The sequence below is a fragment of the Moschus berezovskii genome, chromosome 24, assembly GCF_049115385.1.
Source record: "Moschus berezovskii isolate FMDL1 chromosome 24, NW_MosBer_1.0, whole genome shotgun sequence".
NCBI lineage: Eukaryota > Metazoa > Chordata > Mammalia > Artiodactyla > Moschidae > Moschus > Moschus berezovskii.
In genome coordinates, this window is record NC_142483.1 from 12,651,276 (window position 1) to 12,668,559 (window position 17,284).

Sequence of the window (17,284 nt, forward strand, 5' to 3'; positions counted from 1 at the left end):
GTGGGTCCTGTGACTGGAGGGCTTACACTGTTCCTTTCACTTCTCTGATTCCAGGGCAGTACATCACTTAGTTATCTTCAGTTTTCAGCTCTTGACTGAGTCTCAGAAAAGATAAAAGTCTTCCAAAAGGCTTGTGGTACAACCATGAGCCAAATTCTCCAGCATCTGGTTTCTGCTGAGCACACAGCAGGCAATCTAAGTGTATAACCAAACCCCTTAGATCCCCAAGCTCTGTCAGCTGGGTTAGGAAACCTCAGAGACCACCATTCAGCTTCTGCACAGGAAGGAGGGGTGGCGAGAATGCCACTGGGTCCCCCAAATGCCTGGGTTCTTGTCCTTTGGCTGACCAAGCACAAGGTGCTATGGGAGACATAATTATCGGAGTGCGTGGCATCAAGAACAAACACACACACACACCTGTACTCTAACAGGGGACAGTGCTTTCATCTAGAATTCCATAGAAGTAATTCATTTGCTTCTCAGTCAACAAAGTTTCTTTTTAATCAGTAATCGAAGTAGAAGAGCCCACATCTTCACAGAGGAAGCTTCTTCACTAATGCTAATCAATAATCAGAATGGCCAACTTTATAACAAGCCACTGAGGGTGGGCCAGTACTCTGACCAATTTTCCAAAAAGAAGATGATGTGTAACGTTTGGTTCTTCTTCAGACCACAGGTTCATAAATTTCTTTTTTTTTTTTACAAATCCACACTTTTATTTATTTTCAAGAAGTTTATATCCTTGAAGGGTACAGCATCACATGGATTCTGTGTCCAAAGGCCTTAGCAGGAAGGTTGCTTAGGAATTGGCACGAACCATGCCACTGCTTCCATGAGCTCAAGTTATCTTTCCCCAGATTACTCTGGTTTTGTTAGGTTTTCCACCAGGAGTTACTGTGTTGTTCTTTGCTTTGTACACATAAACATATCTCTTGCCTAGATAGAATTCAGTTTCATCTCGAGCATATACACCTTCAATTTTCAGGAGAGCAGTGTGTTTCCGTAGACTCCGTTTATAGCCAGCAAAAATGGCCTTGGACCACAGCCTTCCAGACATATTTGTCGTTTTAGAAGTCCCATTCCCAGCAGGCCTCCACAGGGTCCAAGATGGCTGAAAGAGCCATAAACTTTCAAAGTCATGTTCACCCAACTCCAAGCAGAAAGGAAACAATGAATGAAACTGGTAGCTAATTCAAGTTAACTCCAGCAGGGACAAGTTACAGTGTGGCTTCTTCGGTGTAGCCACTTGGGAGGCACTAATAATGAGGAAGTCTACTGTTTCTCATTAGAAGGGGGCTCTGCAACTGTTGAACTTTCCAACAAAATTTATAGCCTTAAAGGCATTATCCACTACAGGATAAAATAAGAACTTTTTAAGATAAAATTAAAATGCCACTTTGTAAAACAATGGAAAATTAGTCAGCGACAATGACTATTTTCTAAGGTTTGGTTAACATAAACAGGAAGTTATTTTTAATCAGGTTTATCAAAAGATAAGCAACTGAAGTGTCCCCCAGTGGGTGCTGGCTGAAAACATCAAGGTACAGCCATAACAGTGTAGCCTAGGAAACTATGCAGAGGATGGCGCGGGTCTCTTACGTGCCTAGGTGAGAAGACGGCACTTGTCCTTCATTCAGTCAACAGTTACGGAGTCCAACTCCACGGGGGGCACTCAAGAGCCAACAAGTCAGACAAAGGAGCTGTCAATCCTCGGCCTCTGCATCACTGTCCCCTCTGCCTCAAAGGTACATAGCAGACTCTTCCTGGTCATCGAGGCCTCAGCCAAATGCAACCTTCTCAGAAAGACCCCGATCTAAAAGGGCTCCCAATCTCACCACATAACCCTGTTTTAGCTCTCCACAGAGCACAATTTTCTTATCTATTTACTGGTTTGCTGTCTGCTTCCCTTATTCCTGCAGGAGAGCAGGGATCACGTCTGTTTTGTTCATGGCTATACTCCTGGAGCTTAAAGCAATGCCTCTTAGAGAACAGATGCTCAAAAAAATTTGTCAAATGAACAAAAGAAAATGAGACAGCCTTAACAAAACACAACCAAGATTCTTCAATGGGGCATAATGTAAAGCCATCAATCTTCTATATAGATTATGAGGTTATTAACAAAAAAGGAACTTGCAGCTCAAAGGACATTCTAATATTTCACATCCAACCAAATGCCTTATTTTTATTAAAAAACAAACAAACACTGATTAACCTGTAGTTCAATAAGTAAAATAGATGAAAGCTACTCAATTATACTACAAAAAAATCTTACTACTGTTTTATATCTGGCTTCCCTGGTGGCTCAGACGTTAAAGCGTCTGCCTCCAATGCGGGAGACCCGGGTTCAATCCCTGGGTCAGGAAGATCCCCTGGAGAAGGAAACGGTAACCCACTCCAGTATTCCTGCCTGGAGAATCCCATGGACGGAGAAGCCTGGTAGGCTACAGTCCACGGGGTCGCAAAGAGTCGGACACGACTGAGCGACGGAACGGAACAGAAATGCATAGAAAGGAAAAAAAGGCTGGGGTCAGTGATGAACCCAGGTATTCCATGTGTTCAGAACAAGACTGGGGGTTGGGGCTAGGGGCCCAGAGAAAAAGGGGGCTGCTACATTTAATACGAACTTGGAGACCATGCTTAAAACCACATTTTACTCTTAGGGGAAGTGAGTTACTTCAGATGAGAATATGGCTCTGTCTTTTCTCTATGTTGACAACTGCTGTGATTCATGGGGTCGCAAAGAGTCGGACACGACTGAGCGACTGAACTGAACTGAATACCATGAAAATCATTTTCCAGATTTTAATATGCTGTCCAGGTCCTATTACAACTAACTTAAAAAGCTGCTTCCTCTGGTTCAATGCAATATAAGAGAAACCAAAGCAATCAGTCACTGTCTGTACTCCCTCATGATTTGTTGGAAGATAATATATTTTTAATGTTTTAAGCAGGCTTAGTCTTGTTTCTCCCCTTCAACATTAATGCAGCAATTATTGTAACAAAATTCCCTTCAAAGAGATAGATTCCTTAGTCCAGAGTTCTTTCCAACACACTTCAGTACCTTATTTAGTATGTTTTAAATTATATTTTTAAATTATTTCATGTTAGAAGCACCTTTCAAGTAAAAACATAGTATTTTCAAAATTAAACTTAGAGATCTTTTTATCCACTTAAAAAAAAAAAAAGGACAGACTCAAAGCAGTGTATAGCTATAAATTTAACTGTCTGAAGTAAAAACCATGTCTAGACCACAGGTGAAAACTATGGGTTGTGACTGAAAAGTAGGCTGGGAAATCAATTTAGTGGGTCATGACATGGCAGTTTAAAAAACTGAAACAGAATTAAAAGCCATCATCAGTGTGTTCTGTGTATAACTGGGGTACTTGTTGCCTTGTGGGAGCTTCATTTCAGTCACATGTAAATATGCACTGGGTCACAGTGTTCAACGCAGTTTTTACTCTGAAAGCTGGTCTGGGCCAGCGGTTCTTCAAGCCCGAGCTATCATCAGCCATCTCCTGAAGCTGACTCCTTGGCCCATGCCCCTAAAATTTCAGTTCAGCTGGTGTGGGAGGGGGCCAGAACGTGAGGGGAGTTTGATCAGTCTGGGCTGGGACCGCTGCTCTACACCCAGTTCTCAACTGTGGTGTAGCCCACAGGTCACCAAACCTCTGAGACAGGCCACAGTGGGAAGCAGACAAAGGCTGCTGTGAAGGGGAGGAAGGGCTCCCCTGCCTCTGAGGTACCCTGGCCCTCCTCCCCGTACCCCACCAGGACTTTGAGGGGTTTCAACAGCACTCAAGGCACTACAGAGGCAGCCTGAAACCCCCAGGAGACCCAGACCTCAAGGGGCAAAGGGAGGGCCGCTTGCCCCATTTCCTACTCCCACCCCTTCTCGTCTTACTCTCTCTCCTTTGCCGCTAACAGCGTTATCCTTCTCAACTGCATCCTGCAGTGATGTCTTCAGATACTACCTTTTTACTTTTGGCATTTGGGACACAAGAGATGAATGATCCTGGGTGTGGATCAGAGGCTCATAGCAGAAGTTGACATCAGAATCATTGAGGAGCTTTAAAGAAAATATTTACATGCTCAGGGGCTACCAACTCTGTAGGTACGGTAGGAGAGAGAGTGGTGGGAGTGGAGTGGACAGGAATCTTCATTTCTAACAAGTTCCATCGGGCATTCTGACTCATAACCAGTATTAAGAACTACTCCTCGAAGCTCAGACCTCAGGGTCAATGGACGGGAAAAAATGTGGCAAAACTTCTATGTGCATTTCAGTCTTTCTCTGAGGAGACACGTCACAGAGCCCTGAGATTGTCCATAAATCTGCTTTTTTAAAAATTTTATTTCTTTATTGTTGGCTGTGTTGGGTCTTTGTTGCTGTGCACGTCCTGCTCTCTGGTTGTGGTGCTAAAGCTTCTCATTGTAGTGGCTTCTCCTGCTGCGGAGTATGGGCTCTAGGAGGCACAGGCTCAGTACTTGTGGCTCATGGGCTTAGTTACTCTGAGGCATGGGGAATCTTCCCAGACCAGGGATCAAACCCTTGCCCCCTGCACTGGTAGGTGGATTCTTAACCACTGGACCATCAGGGAAATACCAGTAGACCTGCCTCTTGAGGAAGCTCCTGAGTAACCTTCTGGAGCACTGGGCATGGAGGCGGTGGAGGAGGGGGTCTTGTCTGGTGCCCACCTCTGCCAGCCAGAACTAACACAGCCCTTCAGGGCCTAGATTTGTCCCTTGACAAAGGGAGGTGAGGAACAGTGGTTGCTCCCCAGCCCTAGTGTGGAGAAGACTCACTGAATGGTGCCTGAGAAAAGCACCACACTCCGGGCTCTAAAAGAGTCTTCTACAAATACATGTTCAGAAGCTACTTCATTTTGGTGGAAGGCCACGATTACAGGTGTGTCTTGAAGGTTACCTACCTGTCTACCTCCTCTTTGCTCATGGCAGCAAATGTGAAACACTCAGTCACTCCATTGATGGCAAGCAGGAGGACATAAAGACAGTAGGCTCGGAGGAGGACAGGACCTGTAAGCAAACAACCTGCTGAGATTCCAGAGCCCAAGTGGGAGGCCCCCGTGCATCCTCACATTGGCTGGGTGGCCAGAGAACACCAGAGGGGGTCATGAGCCCTGCTGGTGTGGTCACTGGGCAGATGCATGGTCTTAACTATCTGGAAGGACTCTGAGCATTCCAGCGCACTGACCAAAATAAGCAGCTAGAAACAAATGGACAGTTAGGAATAGATATACAGATCTCTTGCTTAGCAACTAAAAGCTTATCTGGCCAGCAAACAAATTTCACTTTTTGAATCAGCATGAAGAAGCATGCTAGTCTGAGCACTCAGGGACACTAGTGGCCCTGCAGGTGAAGACAAACTCAGCTGAAGAAGCCCAGGACTCAGGAGCAGCAGGAAACTACAGAGACAGAACACCCACAACTCTGCAGGGAGAATCAGGGTTCGTAAGGTTATTTTCTTCTAAAACAAAGTGATTAGGCTCTAGAGCTAACTAACAAGCTTTGGGAAAATCTGCTAACAGAAGACCAGGAGCCTTAAAATGGAGTTGATCCCCTCTTTTTTTTTTTCTGTGGCTTGTGGGATCTTAGTTCCCTGACCAGGGATTGAACTCAGGCTGTCAGCAGTGAAAGTGTGGAGTCCTAACCTACATGACGGGAATTCCCTGAGTCCCTCTTTTAAAAGGGTCATCACCGAGAGGCAGTCAAGCAGTTTCTAATAAAATAAACATGTATGCAACCTACAATCCAAAAATTCTACTCCTGGGTACACAACCAGCGGAAATAAATACACGTTCATAAAAACACATGTACAAAAACATCTGTAGCAGCTTTATTCCTCACAGCCCAAAATGACCATGGACAGGAGAAAGGATAAACAACATGTGGGCCATCCATACAAAGAAATACTTCTCAGCAATCAAGGAGGAAAAAAAAACACTATTGATCCATGGGAAAACATGCATGAATCTCAAAAACTTCATACTGTGGGAAAGAAGCCAAACATGAAAGTGCTCACACTGTATAATTTCATTTATAAGAAAATATTTTTAAAAGTAATAGTAACCTACGGTGATAAGAAACTAGAGCAGTTCTTGCCTCTGAGGTACAGTGGGGCAGCTGGGTGGAATGGGCCCTATGAGAACTTTCTGGGGTAACGGAAATGTTCTGTATCTTAATCTGGATATTGGTTACAAGGGCGTAGACATTTGTCGAAACTCTTAAGAGTACAGTATTTTACTTTATGTAAATTAGACCTCAATAAAGAAAAAAAGAAACCACTAAAAGAAAAGGGCAGGACAAGGGGAGTTCCAGAGTCTTAGAATCTGAAACTTATTCATGGTTATGAAAGCTGCTTAATATGAAAGGTCCCCGTGCCACGGGGACACTAAATAGTTTCATAGTCATCAAAAATACCAAAAAGAAGTGATGTGGTGGTGAGCTGCTGGGGAGAGGAGGCATTCTGTGGTCCTATGATTAGGTCTCAGTCTTCAGTGAGCTTTTGCCTCTGGACTGTGAACTTCACAAATATTTCCAAGTTTTTTTCTCCCCCCTCAGATGAGATAGGATTGCTAGATTAGACTGGAGTTGGGAATCAGCACACCTTACAGACACTGCATGCTTGGTTCCAGACAACTGCAATAGAGCTAATATTTTAATAACAAGGTCACATGAATTTTTTTGGCTTCTCAGTGCATATAAAAATTATGACAACATACTGTATTGTATTAGTTGTGCAACAGCATTATGTCTTAAAAAAAACAATGTAGTTACCTTAATTTAAAACAATTTATTGCTAAAAAATGCTACCCATTATCTGAGCCTTCAGCAAGCTACAATCATACTGGTGGAGGGGCTTGCCTGATGTTTGTGGTCTAATGGAGTTGATTTCATGGGACTGATGGATTCATTTGATTTGATTTGGTTTGATCTGACTGGATATAAAGAACTGCTGTAGTAATAAGAGAATAGATTCTTGTATGATTTCAATACCTTTATACTCTGAAATTTTTGCACTTTGTTTTGTCCCTTGATGTTTCAGGGTCTCCCAGTTTATAGTGTATGGGAACTTGAATAAAATTTGCATCTTACTATTGTGTGAAAAAGATAAAATGTTTAAAAAAAAAAAAGAAGAAAAACTGTTTTAAATAGGCCTAGGAATGGGATAGTGAGCTATGGGTGAGGAGAAGCATTCTATGGTCCTATGATTAGGTCTCAATCTTTAGTGAGCACGCCTCTGGATTGTGAACTTGCCAAGTATTTCTGAGTTTTTTTTTCTCCCCATTCAGGTCAGGATGGCTTGATTAGACTGGAGGTGGGAACCAGCATACCTCAGAGACATTGTGGGTAAAACAACCAAAAAACAAAACAAAGACAAAAGGAGTACTAATAGAGTAGTGCTGATGGCCCTCTCTTGGGTTCCACACTTTCATCATGTCAGGTTGCATTTCATTCCCCCAAACTGCTGCAGAAATAGCTTGGCCCCTGCCAAGCTGAGGAGGCAGGGACCAGGGTCTGCCCTGCGGTGGCTCGAGGCTATGCTCCGTGTGCTTCCTGCTTCTCTCCGTCCTCCTCTTTCTAGCAGAGAGGAGCGGGGCTCCTCTCACAACCTGCACCTCTCACTTGGTAACTGAAAGTTGACACCACGTGGACAGCGCGCTGCTTTGCAAGGTGGAGAACACAAACACTGGCATGAAATGGTGATTCGAATAGAAGGGTTTTGAGTCAACTTTAGGGAAAGAGTTTGGAATTGGGGAACTTGCAGATGGAACCTTAAACTTTGGGTTGAACTGAGTGGTAGTATGGGTTGAATTATATTGCCCCAAAAAGTAATGTGATGGGAAAGAATCTGCCTGCAATGCAGGAGACCTGGGTTGGATCCCTGGGTTGGGAAGATTCCCCCTGGAGAAAGGCATGGCAACCCACTTCAGCATTCTTGCCTGGAGAATCCCCAGGGACAGAGGGGCCTGGTGGCCTATAGTCCATGCAGTCGCAAAGAGTCAGATGCAACTGAGTGACTAACACTTTCACAAAAGTAATGTGAAGTCCTAATCACCAGTAACTTAAGAGTATGGTCTATTGGAAATAGCACCTTTATAATAAGTTAAAATGAGGTCATCGGAGTGGGCCCTAATCCATGACTGGTGTCCTTATGAGAAGCGTAAGTTTGGGCACAGAGACAGTCACAGGGGGAAGATGACGTGAAGACACACAGGGAGAAGACAGCCATGTGATGGTGGTAATGCATTTCCCAGCCAAACACTGCCAGCCAACACCAGAAGCTGGGAGAGGCGAGGGAGGAGGCCTCCTCTAGAGCTGCCTCAGAGAGCAGAGCTCTGCGGGCTCCTGGATTTCAGACTTCTGCAGAACTGTGAGACAACCAATTTCTGTTCTCACAAGACACTTAGTTCGTGACACACTGTGATCCCAGCCCCAGGAAACTAATATTAGGGGCCTGAGAAGAAAAAAAGATTTTTAAAATTGAAAGAGGAGACACTGCTTTGGGAAAGCAAGTGTTCTCCTTACTGGCTGTAAATAATAAGCTCTTCCCTCTCCAGAAAAAAAAAAAGTAAAAGAAAGGGCAAGAGAGAAGCACCTAGGAGATGAATGTGAGAAGTCTCAGGGAAGTTCATTGAATGTTTGTATTTTCCTTTAGGATGGAAAAGCTAGATATGAGGAAAATGTCTGATCAAAGTCTCAGACCACTTCCACAGCCCCTAATTACACACAGGGCTGAGCCCAAGTACCAAAAAGCAAACCCTCAGTGCTCCACGAAAGTCTGCCTGTGCTGTGGCCAAGTCCCACATTAGGAAAGCAGCATGCTGCTGCTGCTGCTGCTAAGTCACTTCAGTCATGTCCGACTCTGTGTGACCCCATAGACGGCAGCCCACCAGGCTCCCCCGTCCCTGGGATTCTCCAGGCAAGAACACTGGAGTGGGTTGCCATTTCCTTCTCCAATGTGTGAAAGTGAAAAGTGAAAGTGAAGTCGCTCAGTCATGTCTGACTCGTAGCGACCCCATGGACTGCAGCTTACCAGGATCCTCCGTCCATGGGATTTTCTAGGCAAGGGTACTGGAGTGGTTTGCCACTGCCTTCTCTGAGGAAAGCAGCATAGAGGTCTCTAAAGGAGCCACTGCAGGTCGGGTCACAGGTGAGTCCACTTCACGGGCAAGGACAGACCAACATGCAACTGGGGCAACTGAGGATTGCAGCGCTGCAGGTTCCACTTTCAAAACTAAGTGGTTGGGCTGAGCCATGGAAAGTTCCTCATTCTTTTCTGATTCAGTAAGACTTTCTGGAGAAAGTCAATGTTTTGTGAGTATTTAAGGGAACAAAAAAAAGACTGCGGCGAGGAGTATTGGGGCGGAGAGCAGCAGTGTTAATATCTCTGGCACAGGAAAGGCATTTGGATTTGCAGCACTAGTCCAGAAAGTCAGGAAGAGGGCAAGGAGAAGAAGGGTGGTGTGGAGACAGGGAAGGAAAGCCAGCAGGCACCCTGGGGAGACACACTCACTCTCCCAGAAGGCACACACAACTGGAAATTTGGTCAAAGTGATAGGGAGCGGTGATGAGCAGACAGATGCTGGAAGACCTTGCTGGGGCAGGGATGTTGCTGGAGGCCTGGGCCAGGCAAGAGACAAGGGTCCTAAAGATGCTGCAGCGACTGCAGCAAACCATGCATCCTTTCCAGAGACTAAGGAGCCAGACCATTCTCAAGACTCTTCTCGCTCTGAAGACGAGACCAACAGAATATCCTATTGAGTCTAAAATGATTAATGACTTTGACATAAAACGTCAGAGACACAATTCATTACCTTTATTTATCAACTAACATTGTCCCGTTTAGCTGACAAATCTATCATCAGTGCTCAAGACTGGCACCAGCATGTCACTTGCGTAAAAGGACCACACAATGACAATGGTTTGTTGATATATCTTCAATGATTAATGACTCAGGCAAGTGAATACTACGTTGATGGAACAGCCCTTTCCTTGTGGCACTGTCCTGTGGCTGCATTACAAAGGCTGCTCCTTGGTGATTACCTTTCTAGAGGGGCAGAGCTGCTGTGAAATAGCTCGTCTTGCTCGCTGTGCACTGACTTGCTAATGGTTTCCTCTAGTTGCCTGACCCAGGGCACTACAAACCACATCACTGGTTTCATAGCAGCTGTTTGTTCAAACCTAATGACCTTTGTTCTTGTGTAGAAACTCGGCCCTTCTTTTCCTAATATTAAATGTTTGGGCCCATTATAGTGGAGACAAAAACATGCCAGTGATTTTGCAGAATGGCATCTGAAAGGGCCCTTTACATTTGAGACAGGGCAACAGAAAAAAGTCTTCAAGGATCTTGTCTAGTGATGTGAGGAATTAAAAACATCTTTGCTCAACCCAAGAGGAAACACTGTAAATGGATTGCTAGTCCGTGACCCAGTGCATCTTGAAACTGGTAAAGTCCCCAGGGCCCAGTGACACTGAGACACTCAGTGGCCTGAGCACCAGGTGTTTCCAAGTTAGACACACTCGATACTTTTCTCTTTCAAAACCCAAGAGTCACTGGATTAAATATACCATTTTATTTGCTGAGATCAATTTCATTCTCTGCAAATGGCTCTGGGCTATCCTTCAGAGGCTTTTATGCAGCAGGCCATGAGATTTATGTGGCACTTACTGTCTTCAGATGTGTTTAGTACCAAGTGGAGACTCATTAGAGCCTGCTCTCTGCCTTCCTCACTTACCCTACAGGGAGCACAGGGAAGCACTTGGCAAAACACATTTGAGGCCTGAAAGGAAAGCTAAAGATTCCTAACAACTCCAAGTGAGGTTGTGGGGACTGATCAACCTGGTGCCAGAGCCCCAACTGCACCCTGAGCTGGTGTGACCTCAGGTGCCCCAGCCACTGGCAATCTTCCCTACACAAACACACACATCAACCGTATCTGAATTTCATAAGACTCCTCTCCTTCGGTTGGGAAATTAGAACAGATCTGGAAAAAAACTCTTGTGCATACCTGATCCTGAGCTAAGCATGGCTCCTCCATAGATGTCCAAAACCAGCTGAGAATAGGCAAAGCCGAAAACGGTGATGGTCAGGCCGGTCAGCAGGGCCAGCTTTAGCAGAGACTCCAAAACCGCGGCGGCCACAGCAACATCCTCCTGGGGCCAGGGGAGAAGGAAGGAAGTGGGATGAATCATAAGCTGGAGAGAAACCTCCCATCTGGCTTTCTCCCTTCGCTGTTTCACGGATCACTCTTTCAACTGCTGAGGACCATCGCTGCTTTTCTATAGCCTGGGTTTGTTTCTATTCAATTAACAAACGGAGGAAAAAAGACAAAGTGTGCCCCTTAAGAAAGCAGGGGAAGGTTAGTTTTTGACTCGTTTAGGATAAATTGTCTCAAATGTTGCCTAGGAAACACTCCCTTTCCCCTCTGACATTTATTCTTAAACGGACAAGGTTTTACATCGCTAGCTAGCTTTGTCAGTGAGCTTCTCCTGACAAACAAGTCCAAATTCTTATGTTTCTGTAATCGACACTGAGAAAACATTCCTAAATCAGACGAAGAACCACATTGGTTCATTTTGAAAAGATATTATGCATGAACTGTCATCTGTAAAATGTATTCTAAGACACATAAGAAGCCAACTAGTTTGCTTTTAATTCTAAGTCAGATATTTTCAATGATTCTAGGAAAAGGGAAGTTTCTACACACAAATACTCTTGGATTAAAATCTCCTCTGTTTTTACTGGCCAGACTACGTATATTCTCAGGATCAGAATGGAGCTCTGGGCACATCACAGTCCTTAAGAAGCTAAACAACTGGTGTGATGAGCGAGACCAGATGCCCCGTGTTTTCCTCTCCATGCCCTCAATTAGCCTTGCTGCCGTCTCTGCATCCTTCGGTTCACCTTTGGTTCTTGAGAATCTGAGGAGGGGGGAGGCAGCCTCATTCTTAAACCTTAGACCACAGGAAGGGGTCTGTGCTGCACTGGGGACAGCTACAGAGTTCTGAGAGGGCTGGGACAGAGAAAAGGTCACAGAGAAAGACAAAGGGTGAAAAGAAAGGGCTGGTCAGGAGGAAAAGGAGAAGCTGGAAACAAGAAGTGAGCTCAGGACCTTGCCATCATTCAGAATGTGAGAGGAGAATGAAAACTGGAAGAAAATTTCAGCTCAAACAGAGGGAAACAGACAGCTCCACATCTCTGTCTTGCGGATCCGGTACACACAGAGAGAATTCACTTGGAAGATGGGGACACGAAAACCAAGACTACCTGCTTCTGAAGCGTGGCGTCCTTTTCTCTCTCTAGCACCTTAGCAAAGAATATATAAAAACTCTCCTCTATTGGCTGGAAAATTAATCTGGCCACAAGGGAGCCAAGATTATTCACTATATCATACACACCTACAAAACAAACAAAAAAAGAAATAATAGTCTTATTGGTTTTTCTACTTGAATTTTTATAGCACTATTAACATTTTTTCTAATATAATTTTTCAGATTAAACTTTTTGAGATAATTATAGATCCACATGGAGTTGTAAGAAATAAAAGGGAGAACCATGTACCCTTTACCCAGTTCCCCCCAAATAGTAAATTCTTGAAAAACTACAGCAAAAGATCACAACTGACAGAAATTCAGTCAGGATACAGAACATTTGCATCACTAGTACTTTTTTATAAAAGTCATAATGCCAAGTTGATTTCTATTTTTATTTCCTCTACTTAGGGACAGTATTCAAATATAAATGTGAAAAAATATTAAAGACCTATTTAGCCATACACATGGGCCAAATCTTCATGACTGTGATGACCTCCCTGTTACCCTGGCACCCTCTGATCCCCAAAATGAGCCCCAGAGCTCTGCAGAAAGCTGGGTAAGGGCAGGGAATCCCAACAGAGAACTTGCCGCCCAAGACATACAGGAGGGAATAGTCAGATATACATTTATAAAGACCCACAATTTTCAATCTTCAGGATTCATTTTTTATAATCTTCACATTTGTTTTTTCATTAAATGTATCAAACTACAGGGGCTTCCCTGGTGGTCCAGTGGTTAAGAATCTACCTTGTAATGCAAAAGCCTGCGCTCCACAACAAGAGAAGCCACCGAACTGAGAAGCCTGCACGCCATAACCAGGAAGAGCCCCCTGCACCAGCAACAGATCCAGTGCAGCCAAAAATAAATAAATAGATATTTTAAAAAGAATCAAACTACAGAGGCAAATATTAGAAAGTGTCGTGAAGATAGCTCATCTTTAATGAAAACACTGCAGAATTTCACCTTACCCTGGTCCCCAAAATTTAACACGTTCAAAAATGTCATCACATATCGCTCGCCTGTAAATGGAAAAGCAAAATAATTAGCATTTCAAATGCACAGTATTTTCTTGTTTCCTTTTCTCTTGTTGTCTATTGTCTCTTCCAGTTGGTAAATACTGTCAAAGCAGAAAAATTAGATACTTGGTTAATGACATGGTCCTTGTCCTAATGTTGATTTAAAATAATCTCAATAACAATTTGGAAAGTGCTGGTGGCTTTATTGATAGCAAAGTTACAAACCAATTCAATTAAAAACAACAAAAATCAATAAAACCAGTCTGATAAGTTTTCTTAAAAGTGTGAAGAGTTACAGAAATGTTAATAATAAACATGATAATCTCAAGTTTTCAGGGAAATCAGATAATCTGAGTGTAAATTCTATGAAATGAAAGGTCCATGATAAACTGCACAGACTCATCAGAAGTTTCCTCTCTGAGTGGAGATAACTCTGTGGAGGCCAGCAATTCTCAGCAGTCCTAGTTCAAGACAGTCCAACGCCTTCAAGGTGAAGACATTAGCCCTGAGCCCTATTCCCCACTTCCATAAATATTCTTATTATCCCTGAATGGGAAACACTGACCGCTATGGAGGAGGAGCACTGAGGATGCCAACAGCCCTGAAGGGCCAACTCTCACCTCCTAGCCACTTTCCCAAAGAAGAAAGCAGCATTAAGAGACGAGAATGTGATATTCTCTCAAGTCCCTCTCCTGATCCTTTCCTCCCTACAATGTCCCATTTTAGGGAAGGTGGTGGCAGGGACCTCTGCAGATCCTTCCAGGCATGGGCCCCGCAGGGGTTACACCGACTCCCATCAGTATCTCTGCTCTTCTCTAATCCATCCTCATCGCTAACACTTCCAGCTTTTGGACGTGATCTTAAGATACAGATCTTAAGTCATCTCTTCTTTCACTCCTTTAAATGGCTCTACAGTGTTTGCAAAAAGTGCAAGTATCTTGCTTTTGCATTTGGGACCTTTTATAGGCTGACCCCAAGCTATCTTTTCAGCCTTCCTTCACCAGCCTCACCCCCACCTCCCCCATCACACTATCATCCTCTGCTACACCCTACATGGAGGTTTTCACCCCTCCAGCTCTTCTGAGTCAGGCTGGGCTGGTGCTCCCAGGCTCAGCTGTTGGTATCCTCACCACCTGCAATGGCTTTTCTGCAGGGACCTCCCTGGGTTCTGGCACAAAGGCCTCTCCCTCCCACATTCTGTCAGCTCCCTGAGGAATCATGGCTCGGTCATCTCCATGCCCCTGGTTGCCTAGCAGAGCTCCTGGAAATGAGAGCACTCAAGAGATGTCTGGAGAATGAGCGGACATTTCCAAGTACACCCCGTATCAGAGTTAACCACACAAATGCTTTAGTCTCTGTGGAGGGAATGAGCTCCTTGAAGCCACGTCCTGTTCCTCAGTCATCTGTGTATTCTCAGCACATGACACACAGTGTTCAGGAAACGCGGGGGCAGAAGGTAACAGCATACATATGTGTGTGAGTGTGTATATACACATGGGGGCCCCCTCGAGAGGCTCGAACATGTGGCTGACAACCTGTCACTGTACACGTGACTAGCCACAGCAGTCCAGACAACCAAGTTAGGGCCACTCCTAAACTCATTCAAACCGTCCTTTAAACTTTTGAAAGAAAAAATAAAGTGCATTTAAGAAACTACCCTTTCTCAAACTCCCTCCATTGTTTTGCCTGTTCTAACAATAATTGGAGGGACTGATGCTAAAGTTGAAACTGCAATACTTTGGCCACCTCATGCGACGAGTTGACTCACTGGAAGACTCTGATGCTGGGAAAGGTTAGGGGCGGGAGGAGAAGGGGACGACGGAGAATGAGATGGCTGGATGGCATCACCGACTCTGTGGACATGAGTTTGAGTGTACTCCGGGAGTTGGTGATGGACAGGGAGGCCTGGCGTGCTGTGATTCATGGGGTCGCAGAGGGTCGGACACGACTGAGTGACTGAACTGAACTGAACTGAACAATAATGTGAACTATCACAATATACAATTTCATTATAGTTACCTTTCTTTACCAAAAAATAATTGCTGATGACTTCCCTGGTGGTCCAGTGGCTAAGGCTCTGTCCTCCCAAGGCAGAGTCTGGGTTTGATCCTTGGTCAGGGAACTAGATCCTACAAGTCACAGCTAATAAATAAATATTTATAAAAACCCAAAGCTTGCTGAATACCTATCAAAGTTCCAGGCCTAGCAGGGTGTCAGGGAGACAGTGGTGAACAGCATATTCCCTTGCTCTCAAGAGTTAAGGCACCTTCACTCAGCTCTCTGAAGGTTTCTGACCTTTACTTCCTTCAGAAGCCCTGTGAACAGTCTCACTTTTGTGATGGAAATGTTACGGCCTCAGGCTAGAAACAGGTGTTCTCAAAGCTTGGGGAGTCCTCAGGCACCCCCTGGTTCTATCTTTTAACTCACAAATGAGGGAAGTGAGGCTTAGGGATTCCCTTTGGAAGTATAATGAAGAAAAGTAAAGAAGGTGGACAAAGAAAAACAACAAGATAGTAACTGATGTTTGTACTAGAATGCTAGAGTTTTAGGAAACTTTTTCCTATTTTCCAAAATTCTTGTAATGGGATTATATTATTTTTATAATTAAAAGATAGTTTCTGAAGACATTTAAAAACATGTTCAGTAACAGATACATACATGTACAGACGCATGAAATTTATAGAGAGAAACTACTACCTTCAGCAGCTTATAGCTGCCTCCAATCTCATTCTTTGAAATAAAGCTGGGTATAAATACATATATATATAAAATAAGATGTACTTTCAGCTCCTGGCTTGTCTTCTGCATTAGAGCTCTGTCACTGTTAAACTGGTAAGTCCTGAGAAGTTGGAAGGTTGACCAAACTATCCCACCGGTGAATCTTATTGTTAAAGAAATATATTTGATTTAACCCCAAATATTACCATGGCAACATGAAAAGAAATACTAGAAGCATTTCATGTTATTTTTTAATACTAATTCTTTGAAATCCAATATGTATTGAGTGTACTTACAGCTCATCTCAATTCCAAATGAGAAAAAGTGGGTTCTTAAAAAGGTCACAAGGGGCTTTCCTGGTGGCTCAATGGTAAAGAGTCTGCCTGCCAATGCAGGAGACACGGGTTCGATCCCTGATCCAGGAAGATCCCACATGCTGTGGGGCAACTAAGTCTGTGTGCCACAACTCCTGAGCCTGTGCTCTGGAGCCTGTGATCTGCAACAAGAGCAGCCACCACAAGGAGAAGTCTGTGCTCGCAACTAGAGAAAAGCCTGAGCAGCAGCGAAGACCCAACATGGCCAAAAGTAAATGAATTTTAAAAGCTATTTTTTTAAAAAAGCTCAGAAAAAGTGTATAAAATGTTCAGAAAATAAGATTATAGATAGAGGTGAAGTTGCGACTCTTTGGGACCCCATGGACTATAGCCCACCAGGCTCCTCCATCCATGGAATTTTCCAGGCAAGAGAGAGTATAGATAGCTTTCTGTATTTTCTAAACTTTCTGTAATTGATAGAATATTTCTCTAATACATTTATTATTACATGTAATAATATATGTAATAATATTACATTATTATTAAGTGGGATTCTGGAATGAGACTCAGATTCAAAGTAAGTTGCTCCTAATTATTGTAGGACCCTGCAGAAGTAATGTAACTTCACTGACCCTCAGTTTCCTCATCCATAATAAAAAGAACAATATCTTTCTTACAAGGCTGTGGGGAGATTTAAATTAGACAACTGAAGCATCACACTTAATAAATGCTAGTTTTCCTCTCCTTATTTAAAACCCTCCCGGTTCTGAGTGTCCTCTGACCCGGGGGCTCTAGGAAGCAGGTGGTCTGCATCTAGGCAACCAGCAGTTCTGAAGAATCCCCTCGCTGATACTTTGGTGGTTTTGGTTTTGGTTTTGTGTGTTTTTGTTTTTTGGCCATGCC

At 43.9% G+C, this 17,284-nt stretch overlaps 1 protein-coding gene and 1 pseudogene across 4 annotated transcripts in view; both read right to left on the reverse strand.

Annotated features, from left to right (window-relative positions):
- The window catches only part of RFT1 (RFT1 glycolipid translocator homolog), a 47,197-nt gene that overhangs the window by 11,055 nt on the left and 18,858 nt on the right, over window positions 1-17,284 (reverse strand). For all 4 annotated transcript variants that reach the window (XR_008684165.2, XR_008684166.2, XR_008684164.2 and 1 more), the window contains exons 8-11: window positions 13,302-13,352; window positions 12,287-12,417; window positions 11,028-11,172; window positions 4,926-5,031 (exon numbers count right to left, since the gene is read on the reverse strand). Coding sequence is in view for 1 of the 4 variants with exons in the window: in XM_055414071.2 (XP_055270046.2) it covers window positions 4,926-5,031; window positions 11,028-11,172; window positions 12,287-12,417; window positions 13,302-13,352 (433 nt within the window). In the remaining 3 variants the exon portion in view is untranslated. The remainder of the gene's footprint in view (window positions 1-4,925; window positions 5,032-11,027; window positions 11,173-12,286; window positions 12,418-13,301; window positions 13,353-17,284) is intronic.
- LOC148773997 (large ribosomal subunit protein eL33 pseudogene) lies at window positions 686-4,888 on the reverse strand (annotated as a pseudogene).